The sequence below is a fragment of the Chiloscyllium plagiosum genome, unplaced genomic scaffold (assembly GCF_037043375.1).
Source record: "Chiloscyllium plagiosum isolate Xiang-an unplaced genomic scaffold, Cpla_swu_hap1 HiC_scaffold_4, whole genome shotgun sequence".
Taxonomy (NCBI): domain Eukaryota; kingdom Metazoa; phylum Chordata; class Chondrichthyes; order Orectolobiformes; family Hemiscylliidae; genus Chiloscyllium; species Chiloscyllium plagiosum.
Genome location: NW_028270142.1, coordinates 20,211,644 through 20,236,176, shown reverse-complemented (window position 1 = coordinate 20,236,176; position 24,533 = coordinate 20,211,644). Strand labels below are relative to the sequence as shown.

Sequence of the window (24,533 nt, the reverse complement as noted above, 5' to 3'; positions counted from 1 at the left end):
AATGTTCAGGTTGTATTTAATTCATGATAATTTGCCAGGCTTTAATGATTCAGCGAGGAATGTGCAGCTTTAAGCAGCTTGCAAGTTCACGTTCTTGCCTCCAACTTTTTGTCCTGAAAGTGCATCTAATTATTTGAATATTTGCACTGTGTACGGATTAAGCTAATTTGGTGACAGTACACAGCCTTGTTATATGCCTTTTTTCACTTGAAACAGCAACAACAACAGAGTAATCGCAGTCATCCATTCATTGACCCTTCGCATTTTGCAATTCCTGACAAATAAACTTATTTATTATTTAAATTATTTATTAGTTGTGCTCAAAAAGCTAGATGCTGACAACTTTGGGTCCGTAACCGAAGTTGATTCGGATCTACACATTTGCGTCAATATGGTTTAAACTTAAAGCTTGGCTTTTTGGCAATTAGCTCTGATTTACATGAACAGTTAATTGTCATGCCATTAGACTATCATTGGGAAAATAATGTTAGTAGTTTTACCAAATTTTGGCTCTAAACCAATTGGAACTAACTTGGAGTCAAGGTGTTGAGGGAAGTATTTTGAAGGAAACAAAGACAGAATCGCCAGAGACAGTATCCTGGGTGGGCCAAAGTGTAAATGTTGGTTTGAGTTAAAAAAAAAAACAGGAGAGTATATTCTATAGATGACGAACAAATGAAATAAATACATTGGAACAAAATTACAGGGAAATTGCAGAGAGGTGTGAGAAGCCTAGAGCAACTATAATTGGGGTGGCACGGTGGCACAGTGGTTAGCACTGCTGCCTCACAGAGCCAGAGACCCAGGTTCAATTCCCGCCTCGGCAACTGTCTGTGCAACATTCTCCCCGTGTCTGCGTGGGTTTCCTCCAGGTGCTTCGGTTTCCTCCCACAGTCCAAAAATGTGCAGGTTAGGTGAATTGGCCATGCTAAATTGCCGGTAGTGTAAGGTGAACAGGTACATGTAGGGGTGTGGATATGGGCAGGTTGCTCTTCGGAGGGTCGGTGTGGACTTGTTGGGCCGAAGGGCTTGTTTCCACACAGTAGGGAATCTAATCTAATCTAAAAAATAATGGCTGATTTCAGATATCCTGGGGTGATAAGAGTATGGAGGGCAAAGAGAAATGTAGAATACAGAAGAGTACAGCACACATCTCGGCCCTTCAGCCCATCTGTGCCAACCATGATGCTTTCTAAACTAATCCCACCTGCCTGCATGTGCTCCACATCCATTTATTTCCTGCCTATTCACATGTCTTTCTAAACGCCTCTAAAATATAGTTATCATATCTGCTTCTACAGCCTTTGTTGGTTGCGCCAATGCAGTTATCACCTTCTACTTAAAAAAACTCACCCTCCATCTGTTTTAAACTTTCCTCCCCTCTCTTTAACTTATTCCCCCAGTATCTGACATTTTCATTCTAGGGAAAAGACTCCAACTGTCCATTGCGTCTCATAATTGTATATGCTTCTGTCAGAGCACCCCTCAGCCTCCGATGTACCAGTGAAAACAGTCCAACTTTGTCCAACCTCGCCTCCAAGCTAATATGTTCCAATCCAGGCCACATCGTCTTCCTGCACCCTTTCCAAGGCCTCCACATCTTTCCTATAGTGCTATGATCAGAATTTGCACGCAGTGTTTCGAATGTGGTGTAATCAAAGTGTGGGGCTTATTTAAAAATAGGTTAAAAATTGCAATGTGATTTTTTTTTTGGCCTGCAGCTTTTCTTTTGTTGTTACTTGTTTTTTGCTGAAGAGAGGAAAACTCGTGATTCGTGTTTGCATAGATACAGAGGATTTACTGTGTATTACAATTTATTTGCTATCACTGAGTCAAAGTCTTGGAGCTCCCTCCGAAACAGCATTGTGGGTGTTCCCACACTAAAGACAGCAGCAGTTTGAGAAGGTGAAGGGAAACTCATAATGGGGAGTAAATGCTGGCATAGCCTGTGATGCCCACATTCCTTGAATGGATTTCTAAAAATTAGCTTTTTCTGTACTGTAATTTATAGAAAGTGTTGTTCAGTTCATAGTGGTTGCACTTCTTGGATGATGCATTCAAGCTTCATTGCAGGATTTGAACCTATAACTTGGTCTTCACCTCAGTGCTTTTCTGAGGAACTGCTGGTGCATTAATGATGCTGTCCTTTGAAATAGGTGCAGGCTGTATTTTTCAGCAAATGTTGAATGTCCAGTGGCAATTTCCATTGAAGAGAAAGGGCTTATGTCAGTTTATTTGGCCAGTATTCTTCCCATAAACACCAATACCATAGTACAGCAACGTCAACCGGTTGTTAATCGTTTTCTGGAAGTTCTTCCACGTAAATTAGCTGCTGTAACATTATTTCAGAGTAAGTTGAAAAACTTGGACTATTTGTCAGAAATGCGAGATAGTACTCTTTTTAATACAAATCTGTCTTTTATTTCCTTAAGAGGCTAGCTCCTACCAGTGCCACAATTACTTCATGTTAGACTGCTCTTTTAAACTGAATTTCTGCTGTTTTGAGCAATGAACAATAAATGCTAAATATTTGCACCTTCTTTGTCTTCTTCCTCCAACTTAGTTTCTGACTTAACCCTGTAGCTTCAGCAACCTTGGATATATTACTTAGGTCCCATTTTTTAAAACCCTTGACCTAGATTGTAAGTGTAGGCCCAAGTTGCAACCTCTTAGTTGTAAAACAACTTTTCTAAAATGGATGACCGCAGCAATTGCTGGGGAATGAATAAGTTCACTACCTCCAGGCAAGTAGTCATGATTCGGAGATGCCGGTGTTGGACTCGAGTGTACAAAGTTAAAAATCACACAACACCAGGTTAGAGTCCAACAGGTTTAATTGGAAGCACACTAGCTTTTGGAGCGACGCTCCTTCATCAGGTGATAGTAGAGGGCTCGATCGTAACACAGAATTTATAGCAAAAATTTGCAGTGTGATGTAACTGAAATTATACATTGAAGAATTGATTGTCTGTTAAGCCTTTCATCTGTTAGAATACAGTCATAGTTTCACTTCTTTCATGTGTAAATCACAAAACCTTTTTTTTAAAGTTGCATTCTCAGGTTAGCTGTTAACAATGGTGGTAGCTAGACAATATGTTGAAGGTGTTAGCCCCCTGTGTTCTCTGTCTATGACCTGATGTTTAGATTGATTCTAATCTAAAAAGTGAGATAACAGAGTTTTACATAAATTCATGCAGTTTTTGAGCTCAGAGTTCTACATGAATATATGCAGTTTTTGAGCAATGTGCAATGTAACTGCAAGTACAAAAAAATACACCACACAAAATATATGTGTGCATGTGGGTCTTTGTCTGTCTGTGTGTGTGTCTGTCTGGGGTGGGGGTTGTGAGTGTGAGAAAGTGTTTGTGTGTATGTGTGTGTGTGTAGTGAGTGCAGAGTGTCTTAAGTCTGTGAGGGGGTGCGTGTGTGTGTGTGTATGTGTATGTGTATGTGTATGTGTATGTGTGTGTGTGTGTGTGTGTGTGTGTAATGGTGATCATCTGTAATGTGACATGAACCCAAGGTCCCTGTTGAGGCCCTCCCTATGGGTACCGAACTTAGCTATCAGCCTCTGCTCGGCCACTTTCCTCTGCTGCCTGTCCCAAAGTCCACCTTGGAGGATGGTCACCCGAAGGTCCGAGGCTGAATGTCCTGGACCACTGAAGTGTTCCCCAACTGGGCGGGAACCCTCCTGTCTGTTGATTGTTGTGCGGTGCCCATTCATCCGTTGTCGTAGCCTTTGCTCGGTTTCCCCAATGTACCATGCCTCCGGGCATCCTTGCCTGCAACGTATAAGATAGACAACATTGGCTGAGTCACATGAGTACCTGTCATGTACAAGGTGGGAGGTGTTCCCACGCGTAATAGTGGTATCTATGTCCACAATCTGACACGTCTTGCAGCGTCCACCATGACAGGGTTGTATGGAGTTGTCCTGAGAGCCGGGCAGTTTCTTACGAACACTGATCTGCTTGAGGTTTGGCGGTTGTTTAAAGGCAAGTAGTGGAGGTGTGGGGAAGGTCTTGGTGAGGTGCTCATCCTCATTGATAATGTGTTGCAGGTCATGAAGAACATGGCGTAATTTTTCAGCCCCTGGGAAGTACTGAACAACGAAGGGTACCCTGTCAGTTGCAGCCTGTGTCTGTCTCCTGAGGAGGTCATTACGGTTCCTCGCTGTGGCACGTCGGAACTGGCGGTCGTACCCCGTTCTTGTGAGGGCATCCTTGAGTACTTCCAGGTGTCCATCACGTTCCTCCTCATCTGAGCAGATCCGGTGTATGCGTAGGGTTTGTCCATAGGGAATGGCTGTTTTAATATGTTTTGGGTGGAAGCTGGTGTTTTAAAAAATTCTCAAGGTCAGGTTCGTAGGAGAGTAGTCTGACACAGAACAAACGACCAAGAGGCGAGTCTGCTAGAATATGGGCATTTTATTCCCCGCAGCGTCGCCACAACGGGTCTGGCTTATACTCACTCTACATGTTACCGGAACTGGGAGCCGTCAGTTCTCGTAGAGCGGTTGCCAACAACCCACGCTCGGCGGTTAAACGTAACCCCGGAGCAGACTCACCGAACTGGAGACTTTTCCAGCTGATATACTCTTTTCCAGATATAAACATTCATGTGAACAGCAGAGCAAGGCTAAAAAACACATTCCATTCTGGTTACATACAGATAAGAAGATTCACACGGGGAGGTGTGTAATAAGATTCACACGGGACTAAGCAACACCTCCATTCCGGTTAGATTCACACATGTATTGGGACATAATTTTTAACCGTTTCACCACATTCCACTGCTTGGAATTTTACACCACAGCTGGAGAAGTGTAGCATTGTGAGGTTGTCTGTGGGTTTGCGGTAGAGTGTGGTGCTGAGGTGTCCATCCTTGATGGAGACGCACATGTCCAAGAATGAGACAGACAATTGAGAGAAGTCCATGGTGAGTTTGATGGTGGGATGAAACTTGTTGATGTCACTGTGTAGTTTTATCAGTGACTCCTCGCCATGGGTCCAGAGGAAGAAAATGTCATCAATGTACTTGGTGTACAATGTCGGTTGGAGATCCTGCATAGAGGAGAAATCTTGTTCGAACCTGTGCATAAAAATGTTGGCATATTGGGGTGCAAATTTGGTCCCCTGGCTGTTCCGTGTGTCTGGATGAAGAATTGGTTGTCAAAGGTAAAGACGTTATGATCGAGGATAAAGCGGATGAGTTGTAGGATGGTGTTTGGAGACTGGCAGTTGTTGGTGTTGAGTACTGAGGCTGTTGCTGTGATGCCATCCTTGTGGGGGATGCTGGTGTAGAGTGCGGAAACGTCCATTGTGACGAAGAATGCTCCCGGTTCGACTGGTCCATGGGTGCTGAGTTTCTGTAAGAAATCCGTAGTGTCGCGACAGAAGCTGGAGATCCCCTGTACAATAGGTTTCAAGATGCCTTCCACATAGCCAGAGAGATTCTCACATAGGGTCCCATTTCCCAACACGATGGGACGTCCCGGTATGTTGGCTTTGTGTACCTTCGACCTCTGGTCAAGATAGATGCTTATGTTCAACACTGTCACTCTAAGGCGGGAGAGTGGCTCAGTGGTTAACATTGCTGTCTTACAGCACCAGGAACCCGGGTTCGATTCCACCCTCAGCTGACTTGTGTGGAATTTGCACATTCCCACCCCACACCTCTGTGTCTGTGTGGGTTTCCTCCAGGTGCTCTGGTTCCTTTCCACCATCCAAAGATGTGTAGGTTAGGTGAATCGATAATGCTAAATTGCCCATAGTGTCTAGAGATGTGCAGAGTAGGTGGATTAGCCATAGAAAATGCAGGGTTACAGGGATAGGATTGAGTGGGGTGGCGGAGCAGGGTGAGTCTGGATCGGATGCAGTTTGGAGGGTCGGTGTGAACTCAATGGCCTGCTTCTACACTGTAGGGATTCCATGATAATTGCCTCCTCCAATTCAACTCCTCAATCCCTTTATTCCCTCTTCCTTGATGTACATTTCATGCTTTCCTTTACATAAACATTATTGTTCCCTGTGAATTTTCTTTTATAATGATCACTCCTCTCTGTGTGATACTGTAATGTGTGGGATCGGAAATTGCTTTAATTTTTCAGGGAGGAATGAATTGGAGGTGCAGTGGGGTATGTCTTCACAAAGACTGAAATAATTCTTATTCTGTGTCAATTCTGATGTGGATCAAGGAAGTGATTGGAATTGCAAATTTGCAAGAACATTTTTCTTGTTCTCTACAAACAAGGTTTTGGATTTATTGAGGTCAAACATAATGCCTGAACAACTGAGATTACCCAACAGCGAACAAATCCGGGGAACCAGATACGAGGCTGGCAGCACTTTGCCACTGGAAAGGGCAGCTGTCTAGTGTGCTGTACTTTTGGTCACGCAGAAGTCAAAATCAACAATCCTTGTTTTTTTTTTCTCATGCCTTCCTTGTCTCTGTCTCAGGATAGTGCTTAACCAGTCTAACTCCATATCAAGACTTGAAGATGGTCACAGGCCGTTTAGTGAGATCTCAGAGTTGGGTTAGGGGCAGCAGGGGAGAGCATAGAGACCTCCGAGAGTTGATGATGGAGTGGGGAGGTCAGCGAGCGTGTGGACTTGTTGAAGAGAGAGTGCAGTTGCTGTGTCTTGATTAAACCATTACTACCTCAGAGTTGGAGAGTCCAAAAATTCCAGCACGCTTCGGTTTCCAACTCTCAATCTTGGAAGGGAATTGAATGTTTTTTGGAAAGGAATTTTTCCTCATTTTAATTTTGAGTCGAACACACAATATATCCAAAATATCATTACTTTAGGTATTAGTGACTTTGTTTAATCCCATAATTTTCTGCCTAACACAGCATGAAATTTGCTTCTGTGTTCAGTCTGTGTACTTTCTGTATCACCGCATTGAACTTCCCTGAGATTTGTTTGTGATGTGACCAAACTGAATAAATTCAAATGTACTGAAATGAATTATACCTGCAAAAGGACATAAAACAAACATTTTTGACCCAGAGGAAGATTGCTAGAACATAAGATTTAGGAGCAAAGTTAAGCCATTCAACCCATTGAATCCACTCCGCCATGTTTCTCAACCCCGTTCGATTGCCTTCACCCCATAACCCTTGATCCTTTACCAATTAAGAACCTATCTATCATAAAACCATATGGTATGGAAGCAGAAATGGGCTACTCAGCCCGTGGAGTCTGCTATACCAACAAGTCCGTGTCATGTTTCAAGATCAATCTCACCTACCTTTTCCTATTGCATTCTGCGTACAACTCTGTCCAAAAGCACATTGATTTGTTTTGAGCATATTTATGTGACCTCTTTTAATAACTTATTCTACAAGTCATTTCAAATTTATGGTAAGAGAACTTCTGACTTACTGACTGTTCTCTAATGTTCAAGTTTCAGCTTTGTGTTCCTGATATTTGAACTTTTAACCAGAGAGAATAATCTGCCTAACCTTGCTTTGTCAATTTCCTTCAGCATCTTTAAACTTTGCTTTCACTTGTTTTGAACTGTCCAGGTTTCTGAAATTACTGCCCTCTGATATTTAACCATCGTTTATACTTCAAAATTCCTCAAACAAAAGCATCGTATTTGTAGCTCATCCACACCCTTCCAAGGGTCTGAAAACTCTTCTTCAAAAATCACTTCTCCACCATAAAAAATAATCAGCACATGGAATGGACTGAAGGTTCAGCAGGTGTGAACATCTTAACATCATTTCCAAAAACAACAGTAGGTCACAAAGAGAGGGCGATAGGGTCTTCCTGGATGGGCTAAATAACTTGCCTTTTCTCCACCTAATTTGTAATCAGACCCCAAAAATTATGACAAGCTGAGTTTCATCACCCTTTATGCTGCATCAACACTTTGGTTTTGTGTTTTGTCGTACGCTGTTACAGTTTAATGTTAAATCCGCCATAAATGCTATGGTCATGGGGTTGCTGTGATTGTCCAATGCCATAGTCTTCATCTCTCTTCCTTTCATCTCTCTTTCCTTCAATGACCTAACTGACTAGTGTAAAACCAGTGTCTAGCATTCCATCTTCTCACAACTCTCTGTTTAAAATCATTTCTGCTCTTCTTTTTCCTGCATTTCTTTCATGTAGTCTTAATGTGTCTCCTCTTGTTCTAGAGTTCTCGTCTGATGAAAACAGTTTGTCCTCTCGACCTATCATGATTTAAAAAAATCAAATCACTCCTTAATCTCGCAATAGTTTATTGTTTGTATTTCCCAATATCAGTAGCATCTTCAGTGAACCTTAACCAACTGATATTTCTGAAATAGTCTTCCCACAGTGTGGTTGCAGGGTTCCAGCTGTGCTTTTAATTCAGGTTTTATGTACAAATCAGTCTGAATCTTCATTGAGAAATTGGTTTGTGCTGGTCTCCTGACATAAATTGGGCAAAGGAATTGGGACTGGAATGAGTAGACTGTGAACCTCTGGTCTCATGTACGTCAGTATGATGATTTCTAAGGAACTCGCTGATGCAGATTACTTGAATTTTAGGCCACTGCCTGAAATCCAAGACAATCCGTGTGTGAGAGGGAGGAAAGGAATGATTAGGAAATGGAATAGAGGAGGGTGATCTAACGAGGACAGGGGTCACAGTAAGAATGACGAGGACAGGTGTCACAGTAATAATGACAAGGGCTGAGGATTGAGGCGTTGGGGATGATGGGTAAGCAATGGATGGTAGCAGCTGACCCTTTCAGTTTAGTGCTGGGTAGAGCTCATGTTGCATCTCCTGACTCCACATTCAGGTAACTATTTTGAAAAAAGAATGTTGCTTCTTAGAAGCTGTGCTTGCTCAAGGGCAGCCAGTTTTCAGCTAGCGTGCAGTTTTTCATGTCAAACATGTTCAATACGGGGGGGCAGCAAGCAAACATCGGAGTCCTGATTTGGATATGCCAAGAATTTAAAACTTGTTTTGGGTATAGTTCAGAACACTCTTTTTGATGTCCTGAGATGTGCTTCCAGCATGATATTGGGCACCAATGCACCAAAGGCAGCCACTGCTTCCACACACTCTTCGGACTTGACTTTTATGTTCTGTACCATTTGCTCTTCTTTCTTTCAGTTTTTAAAAAAGTGGTCCTATCCTCTCAAGGCATTGATTTTAGTGTGAGTGTAAATGAACAACTCCCTGTACTAGCTTTCCTAGTTTTCAGATTACTGTAATCTTGTTTCTGTTAAATATTAAACCCACTTAAAATGAATTCTATTTGCTTTAAAACATGCTCTTTCTGTTTCTCGTTTGCATACCATTTGTGCTATGCTTAGGGATATTATATTGCCTCTGCCTTGTTATCTCAGCCCTTTCAAACATGGTTTGTTCTTTATTGGCATCATTTAAAAACTTGAAGATTTTCTTAGATGCCTGCAATATTCCCATAGATGGTGATCCTGTGATTTTATTCATTCTTGTGATCCGTTTTCCTCAGATCCTTGAGTCAAAAACAAATTACTTAGAAATGAACAGTGGAAAGACTTTGTAAAGACTTGTATGAGGTATACCATGATAAATTATTTGCTGCAATGTTGCCATCAAAATGATTGAACCTTGTAAAGCATTCAATACTGTAAATGTTATTTTATACAATCATATAAAGTTGTGATTGCACTGAATACATTATTCATTTGCTTTATTGCAGGCTATTTCTGGATTTAGTAAGCTGCAGTGAGTAGTAATTTCCCGTTGTACTGATTCAGTTGGCCTGCTTTTGTTAAAATCGTAAAATGTTGCCAATGTACTGCGTCAAACAGAAAGGATTGCAAGTTGATGCATTGAATAGTCATTGAATTTGCTAATTGAAGAATGGGATGATTTTCCGATGGAAAAAAACCCAGCAAGTTGAAGCTGTGAAAATACATAACCAGGTTGTTATTTTCATTTTGAATGTGCATTAACTATTTGCTTATGGAACTTGAATTGTGATTTCTGACTTGATTGTCTTCTTAAATGGCTGTAGAAATATTGTCAATATCAGTAATGTAGCAACCAAAATTTAAATTTAATTTGAAATTTGGAAACGATTTTAAGTGGCAAATTTCCACAGAATAGTTTCCTTTGTAAGAGAGAGCCATCCCTCAGTGAGCTATAAAAAGCCTCAGCATGAAATATCTCCTGGTGCTTTCCACCACAGCAATAAAGACTGAAGCAGTCTTGTACTGTCTTAAGTCTTCGGTACATATGAGAAAGTAAATAAGGACAAAAAAATTGACCCTGCAGACTCTATTGTCAGAAACAGAATGAGACGACAAGAAAGAAATTGTATTTATAGAGCATTGTTCTTGGCCAGTGAAGTATTTTGAAGTGTACTATCACTATAATTTTGGAAATTCAGCAGCACAAGCATGTACACCATTCAAGCTCTTGTGCTTGCTGTACTATCTGATTGTAACCTCAAACCCACGGTCCCACATTTCCACCTATCCCCAATGACCTTTAAACCAGTTACTTAACAAGAATCTATCGACTGCTGGTGGTTAAGATTATATGAATTATACACATTTTTAGTTTTTTTATTATATGTTTGGATTTTTAGTTTTCTCTGAATTTGACAATTGTAATTTTTTTCTGTTGCCACTGTGATTTCTTTAAAACCATTTTTGAGACCTCAGACTTTAAATTAGTGGTTTTTGTGTACGTTGGTTGAATATTATAACTGAATAAGATAAAGTAGCTCCACTTCAGAAGGTTGGGAAAGGATTGTTTTAAGTTTGAGGGAAGCATCTACAGCTTAGAGAAGGCTTTTCTTTGCTTTTTGATCAATGCTGTGAGGTCCTTCAGTGAAGATGCTTACAGACAGGCTACTGCTAAGCGGAAAGAATAGTTGTTTTTTTTAATGCTCTCATGTGACATGGGGATTGCTGGTTGGCCAGCATTTATTGCCATTCACCAGTTGCTTGTGCCTAGCTGCCCTTGAGAAGGTGTTGGTGGTGACCTGGCTTCTGAAACTGCTGCATTCCATGTGCTGTACATTGACCTTCAATGCGCTTGGGGAGGGAATGCCAGAATTTTAACTCCGCAACAGCGAAGGAATGGTGATATATTTCCAAGTCAGGATGGTTTGGAGAGGAACTTGCAAGTGGTGGTATTCCCATGTATCTACTGCCCTTGTCCTTCTAGATGGAAGTGGTTATGGGTTTTGAAGGTGCTGGCTGAGGACATTTGCTGAATTTCTGCAGTGCACCTTAGATTACTTACATTGTGGAAACAAGCCCTTCGGCCCAACAAGTCCACACTGACCCTCCGAAGAGCAACCATCCCAGAACAATTCCCCTGCATTTACCCCTTCACCTAACACTACCGGCAATTTAGCATGGCCAATTCACCTAACCTGCATATCTTTGGACTGTGGGAGGAAACCGGAGCACCCGGAGGAAACCCACGCAGGCACGGGGAGAATGTGCAAACTCCAAAGACAGTTGCCGAGGCAGGAATTGAACCTGGGTCTCTGGCGCTGTGAGGCAGCAATGCTAACCACTTGTGCCGCCCTATCTTTTAGTGCACACTGCTGCTACTGAGCGTCATAGATGGAGGAAGTGGATGCTTGTGGATGTCATGCCAATCAGGCTGGAGTTTTGTCCTGGATGGTGTCATCTTCATAAGTTTGCCCATTGTTCAGTTTAGAAACACCTCCCCTCTCCTGGATATGCAGTTGATGGGAACACTGGCCCCAGCATGATCCCAGTGGAGACCATCCCATGGTTACAGATGTCACTTTCCCCACTTTCAGTGTACCATGAACTGGAGAGCACTTCTTCCACTTCAGTTTTGAGCAACATATTTACCTCTCTAATCTGATTTGATCTGTGTCACTTTGCATGTGACTCAGGTGATAATGCAAAGGTTGTGATCTTTGAAGTACCATTTCTCAGTTTGGTACCTAGCTCCTTGTACTGACTTTGCAAGACCTCTTTTATTCCTCCCAGTGTCATTGGTACCTTCCTGGAACACGTTAACAGGATCTTCCCTTCCCATTCCAAATTCCTCTCCAACCTTCAGCAGATATTCCAAACTCTGCAGATCAATACCAACATCTGACATCAAACTCTTAGCTGCTGAGAATGGTGTCAATCACCCTTGCTATGGTGTTACTTAATGCTGTTGTATTCTTTCTCAATCTGCCCTCTTGAGTGGCTTCCTGTACATTGGTCAATTGAGACAAAGCCAAATCTCACAAAAAGCTTTGAGATAATGACCAGATGGGCTATTTGGTAATGTTGGTTGAGTGTGGCTGAGGCACCAGACAAACACCAGAGCTGTTAGTTGGAATTTGTCTTTATGAATCAGTTGCATATTCCGGATTCTTGGATACTCAAGAATTTTGTTCTTAAAAAGAAAAGTATTTATGTAGCATATGTACAGAGCACATAGAGTTTGGTTATGCTTTCAACATGGTCTTCAAAATGTGATGCCACCTTTTGAAGCCTCCCTGGGATTCAGGATGATACGCACTGGATTTAAAGTGCTGTATACATAAGCTATCCGTAATCTCCTTAAACAGCTGAGCAGTAAAGTTTGACCCTTGGTTTGACTGAATCTCTTTGGGTAATCCATACCGTGTGAAGAAAGCTACTAACTCCTCTCCCACCCTTTTTGCCTTGACACTCCGTAATGGAATTGCTTCCAGAAATATGGTAGACACATCCATTATGGTTACTAAGTACTGGTTCCCACTTTTAGTTCTCGGAAGGGGCCATATTCTATTAATTATAACCTGCATGAAAGGTTCTTCAAATGTGGGATTTAGCAACAAAGGTGCTGGTTTTATTACTGCCTGTGGCTTACCTACCATTTGGCATGTATGACACATATGGTAAAAGTTAACCACATCCTTGCGCAATCCAGGCCAATAAAAATGTTTTTGTACCTTAGCCTGAGTCTTTTGTACACCTAGGTGGCCTCCTGCAGGTAGTTCATGTGCTACACCTCCTGTCTGTATGCTACCGGCAACCCAATTTAATCCACTTCAGCCCATTTCTCCTCTGGACTATCCTGCCATGGTCTCCATTTCCATGTTAGGATTCTATCTTTCAGATAATACCCTCCAGAATATGCTCTGCCTCCTTTTCAGAGTACGCATCCACATATCTTTTATCGCCTTGTCTTGCTGTTGCAAATCCCTTCGCCTTTCAGCACTGAACAAGTCTGTCTGACCCTCTACCTGTTCAGGTTTTTCCTGCACTATTACATCAAGCAGAGTATCCACGAACTGAACCTCAACTCCTTCATGTCTTTCTTTAGTTTTTGCTTCATGCTGTGTCTTATAATAGTGGGCTCTGGTTACTACACAGTCTGGTAAAATAGCAGGATATTTCTGTCCTAACTCCTCAGTTTCTTGGTCTGTCTTGGGCTTCTCCACACCAAGGGATGTCACTCCCACCTTGGACCCTGCCAAATCATTCCCAAGAACAACCCGGATTCCTGGAACTGACACTCGACCTGCCCAGCTCCTTTTCCACCTATCCACTCCACCCTCTCCTCCCTGACCTATCACCTTCATCTCCTCCCCCACTGACCTATTGTACTCTATGCTACTCTCTCCCCACCCCCACCCTCCTCTAGCTTATCTCTCCACGCTTCAGGCTCTCTGCCTTTATTCCTGATGAAGGGCTTTTTCCCGAAACGTCGATTTTGCCTGTCTTCGGATGCTGCCTGAATTGCTGTGCTCTTCCAGCACCACTGATCCAGAATCTGATTTCCAGCATCTGCAGTCATTGTTTTTACCTCGTTGATTTTAACCCTACTGCGAATCCTCTTGCAAGGATGCCTGCCTTGAAGAAGTTTTCCTCCTCTCTCTACAAGAATCTCAGGGAGTCTCTCTCTCACTGCAACTCCCAGGTCATTTCCTCTTCCCTGAAGCTCTTCAACCATGTCCTGAAACAAACCCGCTACCACAGCCACGTTTGCTTCCTCAGTGCCTGTCTCCATAACCACCTCATTCCACACGGACTCTGGATCACCTTTAAACCAGCAGAGTTCGGACCCGAACAGGACAAACAGTACAGACTACAGATTCAAAAACACCAGCAACAGTTCTCCTTCAAGATCCTCCGCTCCACGCTCGCAGCAATGCGCTGGCACCTAACCTCTCTACAGTCAGCCCTGCCTCAGCTGAGGGCCACACTCTCTCAGAATTGCAAAGGACCCACTCTGTACTACATCCTCAGGAGAATCCATACTCTCAACAAACAGTATTTCAATTCCATCTCAAACATCAAAAACTGTAAGTACAACAAACTTTTATCTACCCACCGCCATAACCAGCGCTCCTCAAACATTCCAGAAGATTCCCCTGGCCTCGGAAACACCATTAGCCATGCGGCTGATGCAGCTACCACCCCCACGCTGATTGATGATGTCACTTCTGCCCCCATCATGGCCACTCCCACAGCCACTTCCGGCCCTCACATCATCGCTGATGCCACACGCTCAGTGACCTCCGCCACCCCTACTGCCGTGTCTGCCACCACTTCCGCCCCCACCAGCGCCACTCACCTGCATTCTGCTGACACGCCCCCCACAGATCCCACTGTCACTATCCCCACCCCCCAGAACCCCGAGGGGAACACTACCCCTGCTCATGACTCTACCCCCATTCCCCCCACCATCACACCCACTCCAGGTACTGGCTCCGACCCCACTCCCAGCTCTACACCCACACCAGCTCCCAGCCCTGCCGAGTTTTCACCATCCCTCCAGACCTCCCCCTCACTGAGAACGAACGATCAGTCCTCAGCAAAGGACTCACCTTCGTCCCTCTCCGTCCACGCATCAATGAATTTAATACACGCCGTGACATCGAACAATTCTTCCGTCGCCTCTGCCTCCGAGCTTACTTTCACAATCAGGATTCCCACCCATCTTCCGAGGACCCCTTCGCCCACCTCCAACACACTGCATCCACCTGGACACCCCGCGCTGGCCTATTACCTGCCCTCGACCTCTTCATTTCCAACTGCCGCCGGGACATTAACCGCCTCAACCTGTCGACCCCACTCCCCCACTCCAACCTCTCACCCTCACAACGCGCAGCCCTCCTATCCCTCTGCTCCAATCCTGACCTCACCATCAAGCCATCGGACAAAGGGGGCACGGTGGTAGTCTGGCGCACTGACCTCTACATCGCTGAAGCCAAACGCCAACTCGAGGACACCTCTTCCTATCGCCCCCTTGACCATGACCCCACCCCCCATCACCAAACCATCATCTCCTAGACCATACAGAACCTCATCACCTCAGGAGATCTCCCACCCACAGCTTCCAACCTCATAGTCCGGGAACCCCGCACTGCCCGGTTCTACCTCCTTCCCAAGATCCACAAGCCTGACCACCCTGGCCAACCCATTGTCTTAGCATGCTCCTGCCCCACTGAACTCATCTCTAACTACCTCGACACTGTCCTATCCCCCCTAGTCCAGGAACTCCCCACATACGTTCGAGGCACCACCCACGCCCTCCACCTCCTCCAAGACTTCCGTCTCCCCGGCCCCCAACGCCTCATCTTCACCATGGATATACAATCCCTCTACACCTCCATCTGCCATGACCAGGGCCTCCAAGCCCTCCGTTTTTTCCTCTCCAGACGTTCCCAACAGTACCCCTCCACCGACACTCTCATTCGTTTGGCCGAACTGGTCCTCACCCTTAACAATTTCTCCTTTGAATCCTCCCACTTCCTCCAGACCAAAGGGGTAGCCATGGGGACACGTATGGGCTCCAGCTATGCCTGTCTCTTTGTTGGCTACGTAGAGCAGTTGATCTTCCGTAATTACACCGGCACCACTCCCCACCTCTTCCTCCGCTACATCGATGACTGCATTGGCACCACCTCGTGCTCCCGCGAGGAGGTTGAGCAATTCATCAACTTCACCAACACATTCCACCCTGACCTTAAATTTACCTGGACCATCTCTGACACCTCCCTCCCCTTCCTGGACCTCTCCATCTCCATCAGTGACGACCGACTTGACACTGACATTTTCTACAAACCCACTGACTCCCACAGCTACCTGGATTACACCTCTTCCCACCCTACCTCTTGCAAAAATGCCATCCCATATTCCCAATTCCTCCACCTCCGCCGAATCTGCTCCCAGGAGGACCAGTTCCACCACAGAACACACCAGATGGCCTCCTTCTTTAGAGATCGCAATTTCCCTTCCCACGTGGTTAAAGATGCCCTCCAACGCATCTCGTCCACATCCCGCACCTCCGCCCTCAGACCCAACCCCTCCAACCGCAACAAGGACAGAACGCCCCTGGTGCTCACCTTCCACCCTACCAACCTTCGCATAAACCAAATCATCCGCCGACATTTCCGCCACCTCCAAACAGACCCCACCACCAGGGATATATTTCCCTCCCCACCCCTCTCCCCCTTCCGCAAAGACCGTTCCCTCCGTGACTACCTGGTCAGGTCCACGCCCCCCTATGACCCACCCTCCCATCCTGGCACTTTCCCCTGCCACCGCAGGAACTGTAAAACCTGTGCCCACACCTCCTCCCTCACCTCCATCCAAGGCCCTAAAGGAGCCTTCCACATCCATCAAAGTTTTACCTGCACATCCACTCATATCATTTATTGTATCCGTTGCTCCCGATGCGGTCTCCTCTACACTGGGGAGACTGGGCGCCTCCTAGCAGAGCGCTTTAGGGAACATCTCCGAGACACCCACACCAATCAACCAAATCGCCCCGTGGCTCAACATTTCAACTCCCCCTCCCACTCTGCCGAGGATATGGAGGTGCTGGGCCTCCTCCACCGCCGCTCCCTCACCACCAGATGCAAGGAAGAAGAACACCTCATCTTCCGCCTCGGCACACTTCAACCCCAGGGCATCAATGTGGATTTCAACAACTTCCTCATTTCCCCTACCCCCACCTCATTCTAGTTTCTAACCTCAAGCAACATGATCCCCTTGACTTGTCCGACCTGCCCAGCTCCTTTTCCACCTATCCACTCCACCCTCTCCTCCCTGACCTATCACCTTCATCTCCTCCCCCACTGACCTATTGTACTCTATGCTACTCTCTCAAAACCCCCACCCTCCTCTAGCTTATCTCTCCACGCTTCAGGCTCTCTGCCTTTATTCCTGATGAAGGGCTTTTTCCCGAAACGTCGATTTCGAAGCTTTTCGGATGCTGCCTGAATTGCTGTGCTTTTCCAGCACCACTGATCCAGAATCTGGTTTCCAGCATCTGCAGTCATTGTTTTTACTCTGTCAATCACTCCCACTGTATCTTCCCCAGTCTTAAGTTGGCAGTTCAACCTGATCTTAGATAGGGGAATGCTAAATTTCTGTCCATCTATCCCACAAATTACCACACTCTCGGGTAACAGATCAGAAAGAGTGCAAATTACTATCAGCGACTGGTAGTATCCAGTAACTCTCAAAATTATAACTTCTTGTCCTTTTCCCCTTGTTCGTTCTGAATACATTTTGCCCACAGAGGCAAATTCTTTGTCGAGATCAGGTACTATCTCCATACCCAGCCCCTGCCTAGGCTGTGCACTCTCCTGCAGCTCCTCGGCTCTTCTTGGGGTCTCCTTCACTACTTTCACTAATGCCACTGGCTTAGCTTCTTTTACCACATCCTTCCCCACAGCGCCTTTATTTAATGACCAGCGCTGTGGTGTCCCACCTTCTTGCAGTGAAAACACCTTTTCCCAGTGCCCTTCTGAAACCACCGGCACTGTAATTTTCTGTGTCCCACTCCATTACAGTGTAAACACCTGAGGCCTTTCACCTCCTGTCCACTCGCTTGGGCTTCTTTAACCTGTGTTGAAACTTTATTGCTGGAACAGCACAGCAGGTCAGGCAGCATCCAGGGAACAGGAGATTCGACGTTTCGGGCACAGGCCCTTCTTCAGGAAGGGCCTGTGCCCGAAACGTCGAATCTCCTGTTCCCTGGATGCTGCCTGACCTGCTGTGCTGTTCCAGCAATAAAGTTTCAACTTTGATCTCCAGCATCTGCAGACCTCACTTTCTCCTTCTTTAACCTGTGGTAAACTCTTACCAGTGCACTCGACTCTTGGTTTAGTAGTGTAGGATCTCCCCTTCTCTCAACTTCTATCTCTCACAGGACAAAATTCTGGCTAGAAGTTTGTCTTATGCACCAACATGTACTCATCTGCTAATTCTGCTGCCCTTCTCACTGTCTGAACTTTATGTTCCTCCATGTGAATTCTTACCATCTCTGGAAGTATGTTTTTAAATTCCTCCAGCAGAATAATCTCTCGTAGAATCTCAAAGGTCTGATCTATCTTTAGAGCACACACCCATCTATCAAATTGACTATGTTTAATTCTTCCGAGCTCAACATAAGTCTCACCTGATTCCTTCTTTGTGTTTCTGAACCGCTGTCTATATGCTTCTGGTACCAATTCATAAACACTTAAAATAGCCTGTTTCACCTCTTGATAATCTCTTGACCCCTCATCTGATGGCGTGACAAATATCTCACTCGCTCTGCCTACCAGTTTAGTCTGAACTAGTATTACCCTCAGACCACTCCATTTGCCTTGCCAATTTTTCAACTGAAATAAAGAAGGCTTCAACATCTTTCTCGTAAAAATGTGGTAGAGTTTTGACGTATTTGATATATCACTACCTTCTCTTTTAATCTTCATCCTGTACTCTTGACTTTGCTGACTAAGTCACAACTTCTCAAGTTAAAATACTCTCACTTTGCTCAGCCAAGAACTTCTCTCTCTTTGTCCTCTCTCTTTCTCTATCTCTTTCTGTTTATCTTCTAACTCCATTTTCCCCAATTGTAATTTCAGCTTTTTAACCTCTACTGCACTTGTCTGTTTCTCTGACACACCTAAATATTGGAGTAATTTCCTTACAATTTCAGCTCTACTTTTGTCCTCGGATAAACCCAAATCTAATTTCTTTGCTAATTCTAAAAGTATGGCCTTTGTTTCATTCTAAACTTTCTTGGCAAATTTGAGAATCATTTTCAAATCCCAGAACCTCTTTAGTAATTTTAAGAGCCATTTCTGTTACATTTTTAATTTAATCAACCACAAGTCATCAGCATTAAACAAATATCTCACCTATGTTTTATTTAAATATCTAGGACACTAACCTGCAAGTGTTTAAATCTACTGGGCTTTTTTGTACCCTAAATCTATTCAAATCTGTCTAAACCTGTTCAAATCCACAAATCCGAGCCCCCAAACTGTTGAAATCCTTACGACAAGCTCCTAAACTGTTACGACATGGAGTAGACCCCTCTGCTAATTTAAACCAGCAACATGGAAAAGATTCACCCTGTGCTATAATCTGTTAAAATTCGAGAGCCAAAGAACTATCCCAGAGGTAAATATTTAAAGTAAAAATTAACAATTTTATTCTCCAAGACTAACAGAGAATATTGAAGCTAACAGCGATTTATACCTCCTTTCTCTTAAACCTATCTTTTACCTCATCCTCTTTAACACTACTGCAATGGAAAAAACCTAATTAGGCTTTACAAAAAAAAGTTTCAAAACCAGTCAGCTTTGCTGAGTTATCTCTGTAGATTTTCCTCTGTAGAATCTCTCCAGGTTGGTTTTGATGTTATGCGGTGCAGACTCCACACAGACAGGTCCCTCTCAGAGAGCTCCTGAGCCAGCAGTCTACATCTGTTAGTCTTTTGGCAGTTCTCTTTGCCACTCTGGCTAACTGTTTGAAATGTCTGATATTTATACCCCAAAACATCAGATTGTTTCATTGGTTTTAACATTATCAAAATACTAAATTCAAACTTGATTAGAGTTTGTCATCTTGGGGCATAATTTAAACTGATTGGCCGAATTTGAATTTGTTTTTGTCTCATGGCAACCCAGTAACTGCTAGATATTTTGACCAAGTATTACGTTGTTACCTTTCTCTGGACACTCTATGCTTCTCTAAGTCCTTGCTAGCTTTTCAACTGTCTTAAAGGTACAGTACCTGTACACTTTTATTACAGGTTCCTATGTTTTGTGATTAGAGTTTACAGTTGTGTTGGACAATTATAAGAAAGAATTTTTGATTATGTATGTCTGCAATCTGTTCAATAGTAACTTAGAGCATGTAAATTTTGTTAATCTCATTGGAAATCGTTTTGCAATGCGTTGCAAGTATCCCCCTCTCCAAAAACGTGTGTGTGTATACCAAGCTCTTACATTATGTCTCTGCTTCCACCCTTCCGTATCTGTTATTCTCACTCTCCAGTTGCTTTCTCTCTTGTGCCATCCTGCCATTTTTTTCTTTCTTCAGTTAGAGTCACCCACTTAAGGTTCCAATTTATCAGAGTTTTCTCCTGTTTCAAGCCCTTTATCATTGGATTCTTCCCTTGATGTGTATCTCTTCATCTGTCACTTGCATTGCAACCCATATATTGTCAAGAGCTGCATGTGGCATTTCCCTGTGTGATAGCAAATGTGACATTTCTATATTGAACTGAAAGAATCACACAGAGAAGCTGTAGCCTGAGAAAGATTTAATAATGTCATAGTTTCATCAATGTTTGCATCTCTGCTCGTTGTTGCCCTAATTTATCAATATTTGAATGAAATATAGCATCTTAAAGACCTGGCTTCAGTTTTGCCTTAAATAGTACAGCAAGTAAACCATTTTCTTTTAGGTGTCGCTAATACCTAATTATTATCATGGATTTATACAGCAAGTGAAACTAAATTGTGGTTTTGCATTTAATGAAAATAATATATTTAATTGCTAATCCAATAGATATATTAGGCTGTCTCTATAAACTGACTGAAATTCCTCAGGTACCAAGAGTGCATTACTTGCGGTGCTATCAATCAGTGTCATTTGAAGAATCAATTTTCTTTAACCATTCCTGATCCTAATCAATTAGTTGATGAGGTTGTGTTGCATATTGTTCTTTGAAAATGTTCTTCTCATTTTAGATTTATTTTCCTTTATCCATTTCTTTTCCTTGCAATGGACATATCATGATATGGGGTCGGGGAAAAAGTGGCATCCTGGCAGTTGAGAGTTGGGATTGTCCTTTGACTGAAGTCACCATCTGGGTAATGCTCACACGGGATTATGCACAAACCATTGAACAGTGGCCGCCTTGTTCATTTTGAACAAAGAATGACCAAGGTGAATCTCCTGAAATATGTGGGAACATGATGGTTAGGGGTAAAGTCGTTTTGAAATAACCTCTAATTCCTCAGTGTGAGCTTGACTTCCTGACAGATATTTTTCCTCCCACGTTTCTCTCAGGAGAACCGGGGGATTAGGCTTCCATTCTTGGTGACTCATGAGTAAGCTGGAAGGTTAAAATCTGAGCATCCCGATGAGATTTTGCACCAAAGTCTTATCTGAGGTAGCTCTGCCTTATCACTGCTTAGAATTACTGGCTTTGTTTATGCTTGTGACATGCTCAGGACTTTGCATAATTTGGATTCATATTCTGATGTTAGTTTGTTTTCTTGTATTAGGGAGATAGGATTTCTGTTTCTTCTTTAGGTATGAAGAAACATCCAAAGAAGACCATTTTTGGGTGCCAGTAGAGGATAAGGATAGTTTTATCTTAAATAATAGAAAAAAAACTCATTTGTAAATTGAGGGAATAATAACAGATCAAAAAATCACATTATCACTGAGGTTTATACTGCTACAGTTGGTAGAAGTGTTATACACTTGTGTGAAACATGATAAAGCAGAATTTATTTCTTCAATTTACACTTCATGGGTCATCAAAACTTATCGTTCATTTCATAATGTGAGGTCCTGTTTCATGTGTTTAAATAGATATGACTAGTTTTACATAGTCACTGAAAAAGTTTTCTGTGAATAATTGTGACTCAATCCTGATTAGTTTCGTTGCATAAAAATATTAAGTGCAGCATGTTTTATCTAGTCTGGGTACAGCTGCAGATTTACTGTTGAATTATAATGGCATGAAGGCCATTAAGAATTGACTGAATCTTTCTGCTGTGTGAGTGCATGTTTGTTTACATATTTTCATGTTTTCTCATCTTTGTAATGATCTTATTCTACACTATCTTGGAATTTATGGAGCTTGGTTACTGAAAGTACTCATTAACTATTTCACATGCAATCATTGTGTTTTAAGGTAATTTACCTTGACTTGTCTCCCCTACTGAATACTTTCTGTTAGAAGTAACTCAATGATTATATGAAATAGTAACGGAGTAGATGATTTGGCATCTCAAGCCTACTCTCCCATTCAGCAAGATCATGACAAATCCAATCACTTCACATTCCCACCTATCCTTGATAATCTTATACCCCTTTGCCGAACAAGAATCTATCTACCCTCGCCTTGAAATGATTCACTCTCATTTCCTCAAAACTTGGTGGTAACAGAGTTCCAAAGAACCTCCACCCTCTGAGAGAAAAACAAGATTCTTCACTTTTCTGGTTTAAATGGGCAACCCATTATTTTGAAACTGTGATCCCTAGTTTTAGATTATCCCAAAACAGGCAATATCCATTCCTCATTGATACCATCAAGACCCCTGAGGATCTTGTTGCATCTTTCTTTTCTAAAATCCAATGGATACATTCCAGTCACTTGCACCTTTCCTCAACGACAATTCACCTTTCTCGATAATGGTTTTTTTGTAAACCTCTGAACTACCTTGAATGCAGTTACATCCCTTCTTAAGTCGTGAGCCCAAAATGTATGCAGTCCTCCAGATACGATCTCCCCAAGCATAGCCTCCCTACCTCTCTATCCAATTCCCTTCAGAATAAGCGATAACATTCCATTTGCCCTCCTAATTACTTTGTGTACCCACATGGTAACCTTCTGTTTTTTTTGTGCAATAGGGCACCCAAACCCTTGGAGCTTTTTAATCTCTCAGCATTTCAATAATAAGCTCATCTTCAATATACCTATTGATACATTGGAATATTATTTTGAAAATAAAAACATACATATGTTACCATCCAATATCACTGGCAACATCATGACAAATTTGGAACCTTTTTGTTGACTCTCGCAAATTTGTAGGGTTAGGATGGAGGTCCTTATGTAAATGTCATCGAGGGTACACCTTGGGTAACTCCTTATCCTAAGTGAGGCTATGCTATGGGAAGGAGACTTGATATTGAATTCCCCTGACTGGAGCAATCAGTTTACTATCCACAGTGGCTTGTAAAAGTGCCACATTTTTAAAGACGTTGTGCTATGTCTTTGGGAATCAAGCCACGAGTGAGCTCCCAGGTGGGATCCATGAAAGGACCACTGGGGACATGACACTCCCTCCCATGTTTCTGTGATAGTGGTTCTGGCTGGCACAGAGCCTCTGTTAGGAGCAATGTGAGTAGACCTGCAAATTAGTTTGAGATTCACATCCGCTGGATCAGAACTTCAAGTTGGATTTCCTAGAAACCTTGTTTTGTGAGGGTTGCTGCTTCTCCCTCTCGACCTTTTACATTCTTCTTTTCTTGGTCTATAACAACATTATTAATCTTCCTATTATCACAATTCTGTAATTTCCCCTCGATAATTTCCTTGCTCTTTGGTATTTTTTCCCTTCAGTTGACAGCAGAAAGTTAATACCTCCAGGGTTTAGGTTGCATTGATAGAGCATTAGAGTTTGTTCCAGATTGTTGATTGGCTTCACAATGTATCAGTGAAACAGCATGAGTCTATCCAATAATAAAGAACAACAACAAGCCCATGGTATAGGAGCCAGCAGAATGATTTGGTAGAAGCAGACTGGCTACCCTGGAAGCAGTTTGTATCTACAATGGTCCGAGGAATTCTTCCTAATGCAATACAGTGAAAGTTTATTTCCTTTCATCACATGGAATGTGTATGGTATTGGCGAGATCAGCATTTATTGTCCACTCCCCCATTGCATAGTGGGGAGCTGAGTCAGCCACTTGGTTGTGGTCTGGAGAGATGTGGACCAAACTGATAAGACCAGTTGATTTCCTTTCCTAAAGGCCGTTACGAAGCTAGATGGGGGTTTTACAACATTCCACAGTAGTAGACATTAGGCTAGCTTTTCATTCCAAATTTATTTTAACTTAATTCAAATTTCCCCATGTGTCATGCTATGATTTTTCTTTGTTGTTTATTCATTTGTGGGATATCGGTGTTGCTGGCTGACCAGCATTTATTGCCTGTCCCTAGTTACCCTTGATAAGATGGTGGTGACACTATGCCCCCAGAGCATTAGCCTGGGGTCCTGGATTACAAGGTATAAAGAGTACTTTATTATTGCAAAAATATGCTTTATTCATAATAAACCCTTTTGTACACACACACTGTTACTGAAGCATTTTTGTACAGACTTTGCAACGTGAATATCAAGCAAACATTGGAATTCCGCATTTGCTGTAGTTCCAAAAGCCCAAGGCATTTCTTAAGTTATACAGGACTAAATTGACATACATTTGAGGCACCGAGAGGGTCCGATAACTGGACGGTGCCCCATTATGCTTTGGCAGAAAGACCTTAGCCTTCCCCACTGCGCCTCGGTGGCAGCTGCCTCAAGCTTTAGTGTGTCCCTCAGCACGTCGTCCTGGACC

At 43.2% G+C, this 24,533-nt stretch overlaps 1 protein-coding gene across 6 annotated transcripts in view; it reads left to right on the top strand.

Annotated features, from left to right (window-relative positions):
• The window catches only part of LOC122549360 (lethal(3)malignant brain tumor-like protein 4), a 312,681-nt gene that overhangs the window by 18,870 nt on the left and 269,278 nt on the right, over window positions 1-24,533 (top strand). The window contains exon 1 of one of the 6 annotated variants that reach the window (XM_087986021.1): window positions 9,737-9,890. The exons of the other annotated variants lie outside the window; for them this stretch is intronic. Within the exon in view, the coding sequence (XP_087842147.1) occupies window positions 9,834-9,890 (57 nt within the window). The 5' untranslated portion in view covers window positions 9,737-9,833. Of the gene's footprint in view, window positions 1-9,736; window positions 9,891-24,533 lie in introns of those variants that run through there. 6 annotated transcript variants of the gene reach the window in all.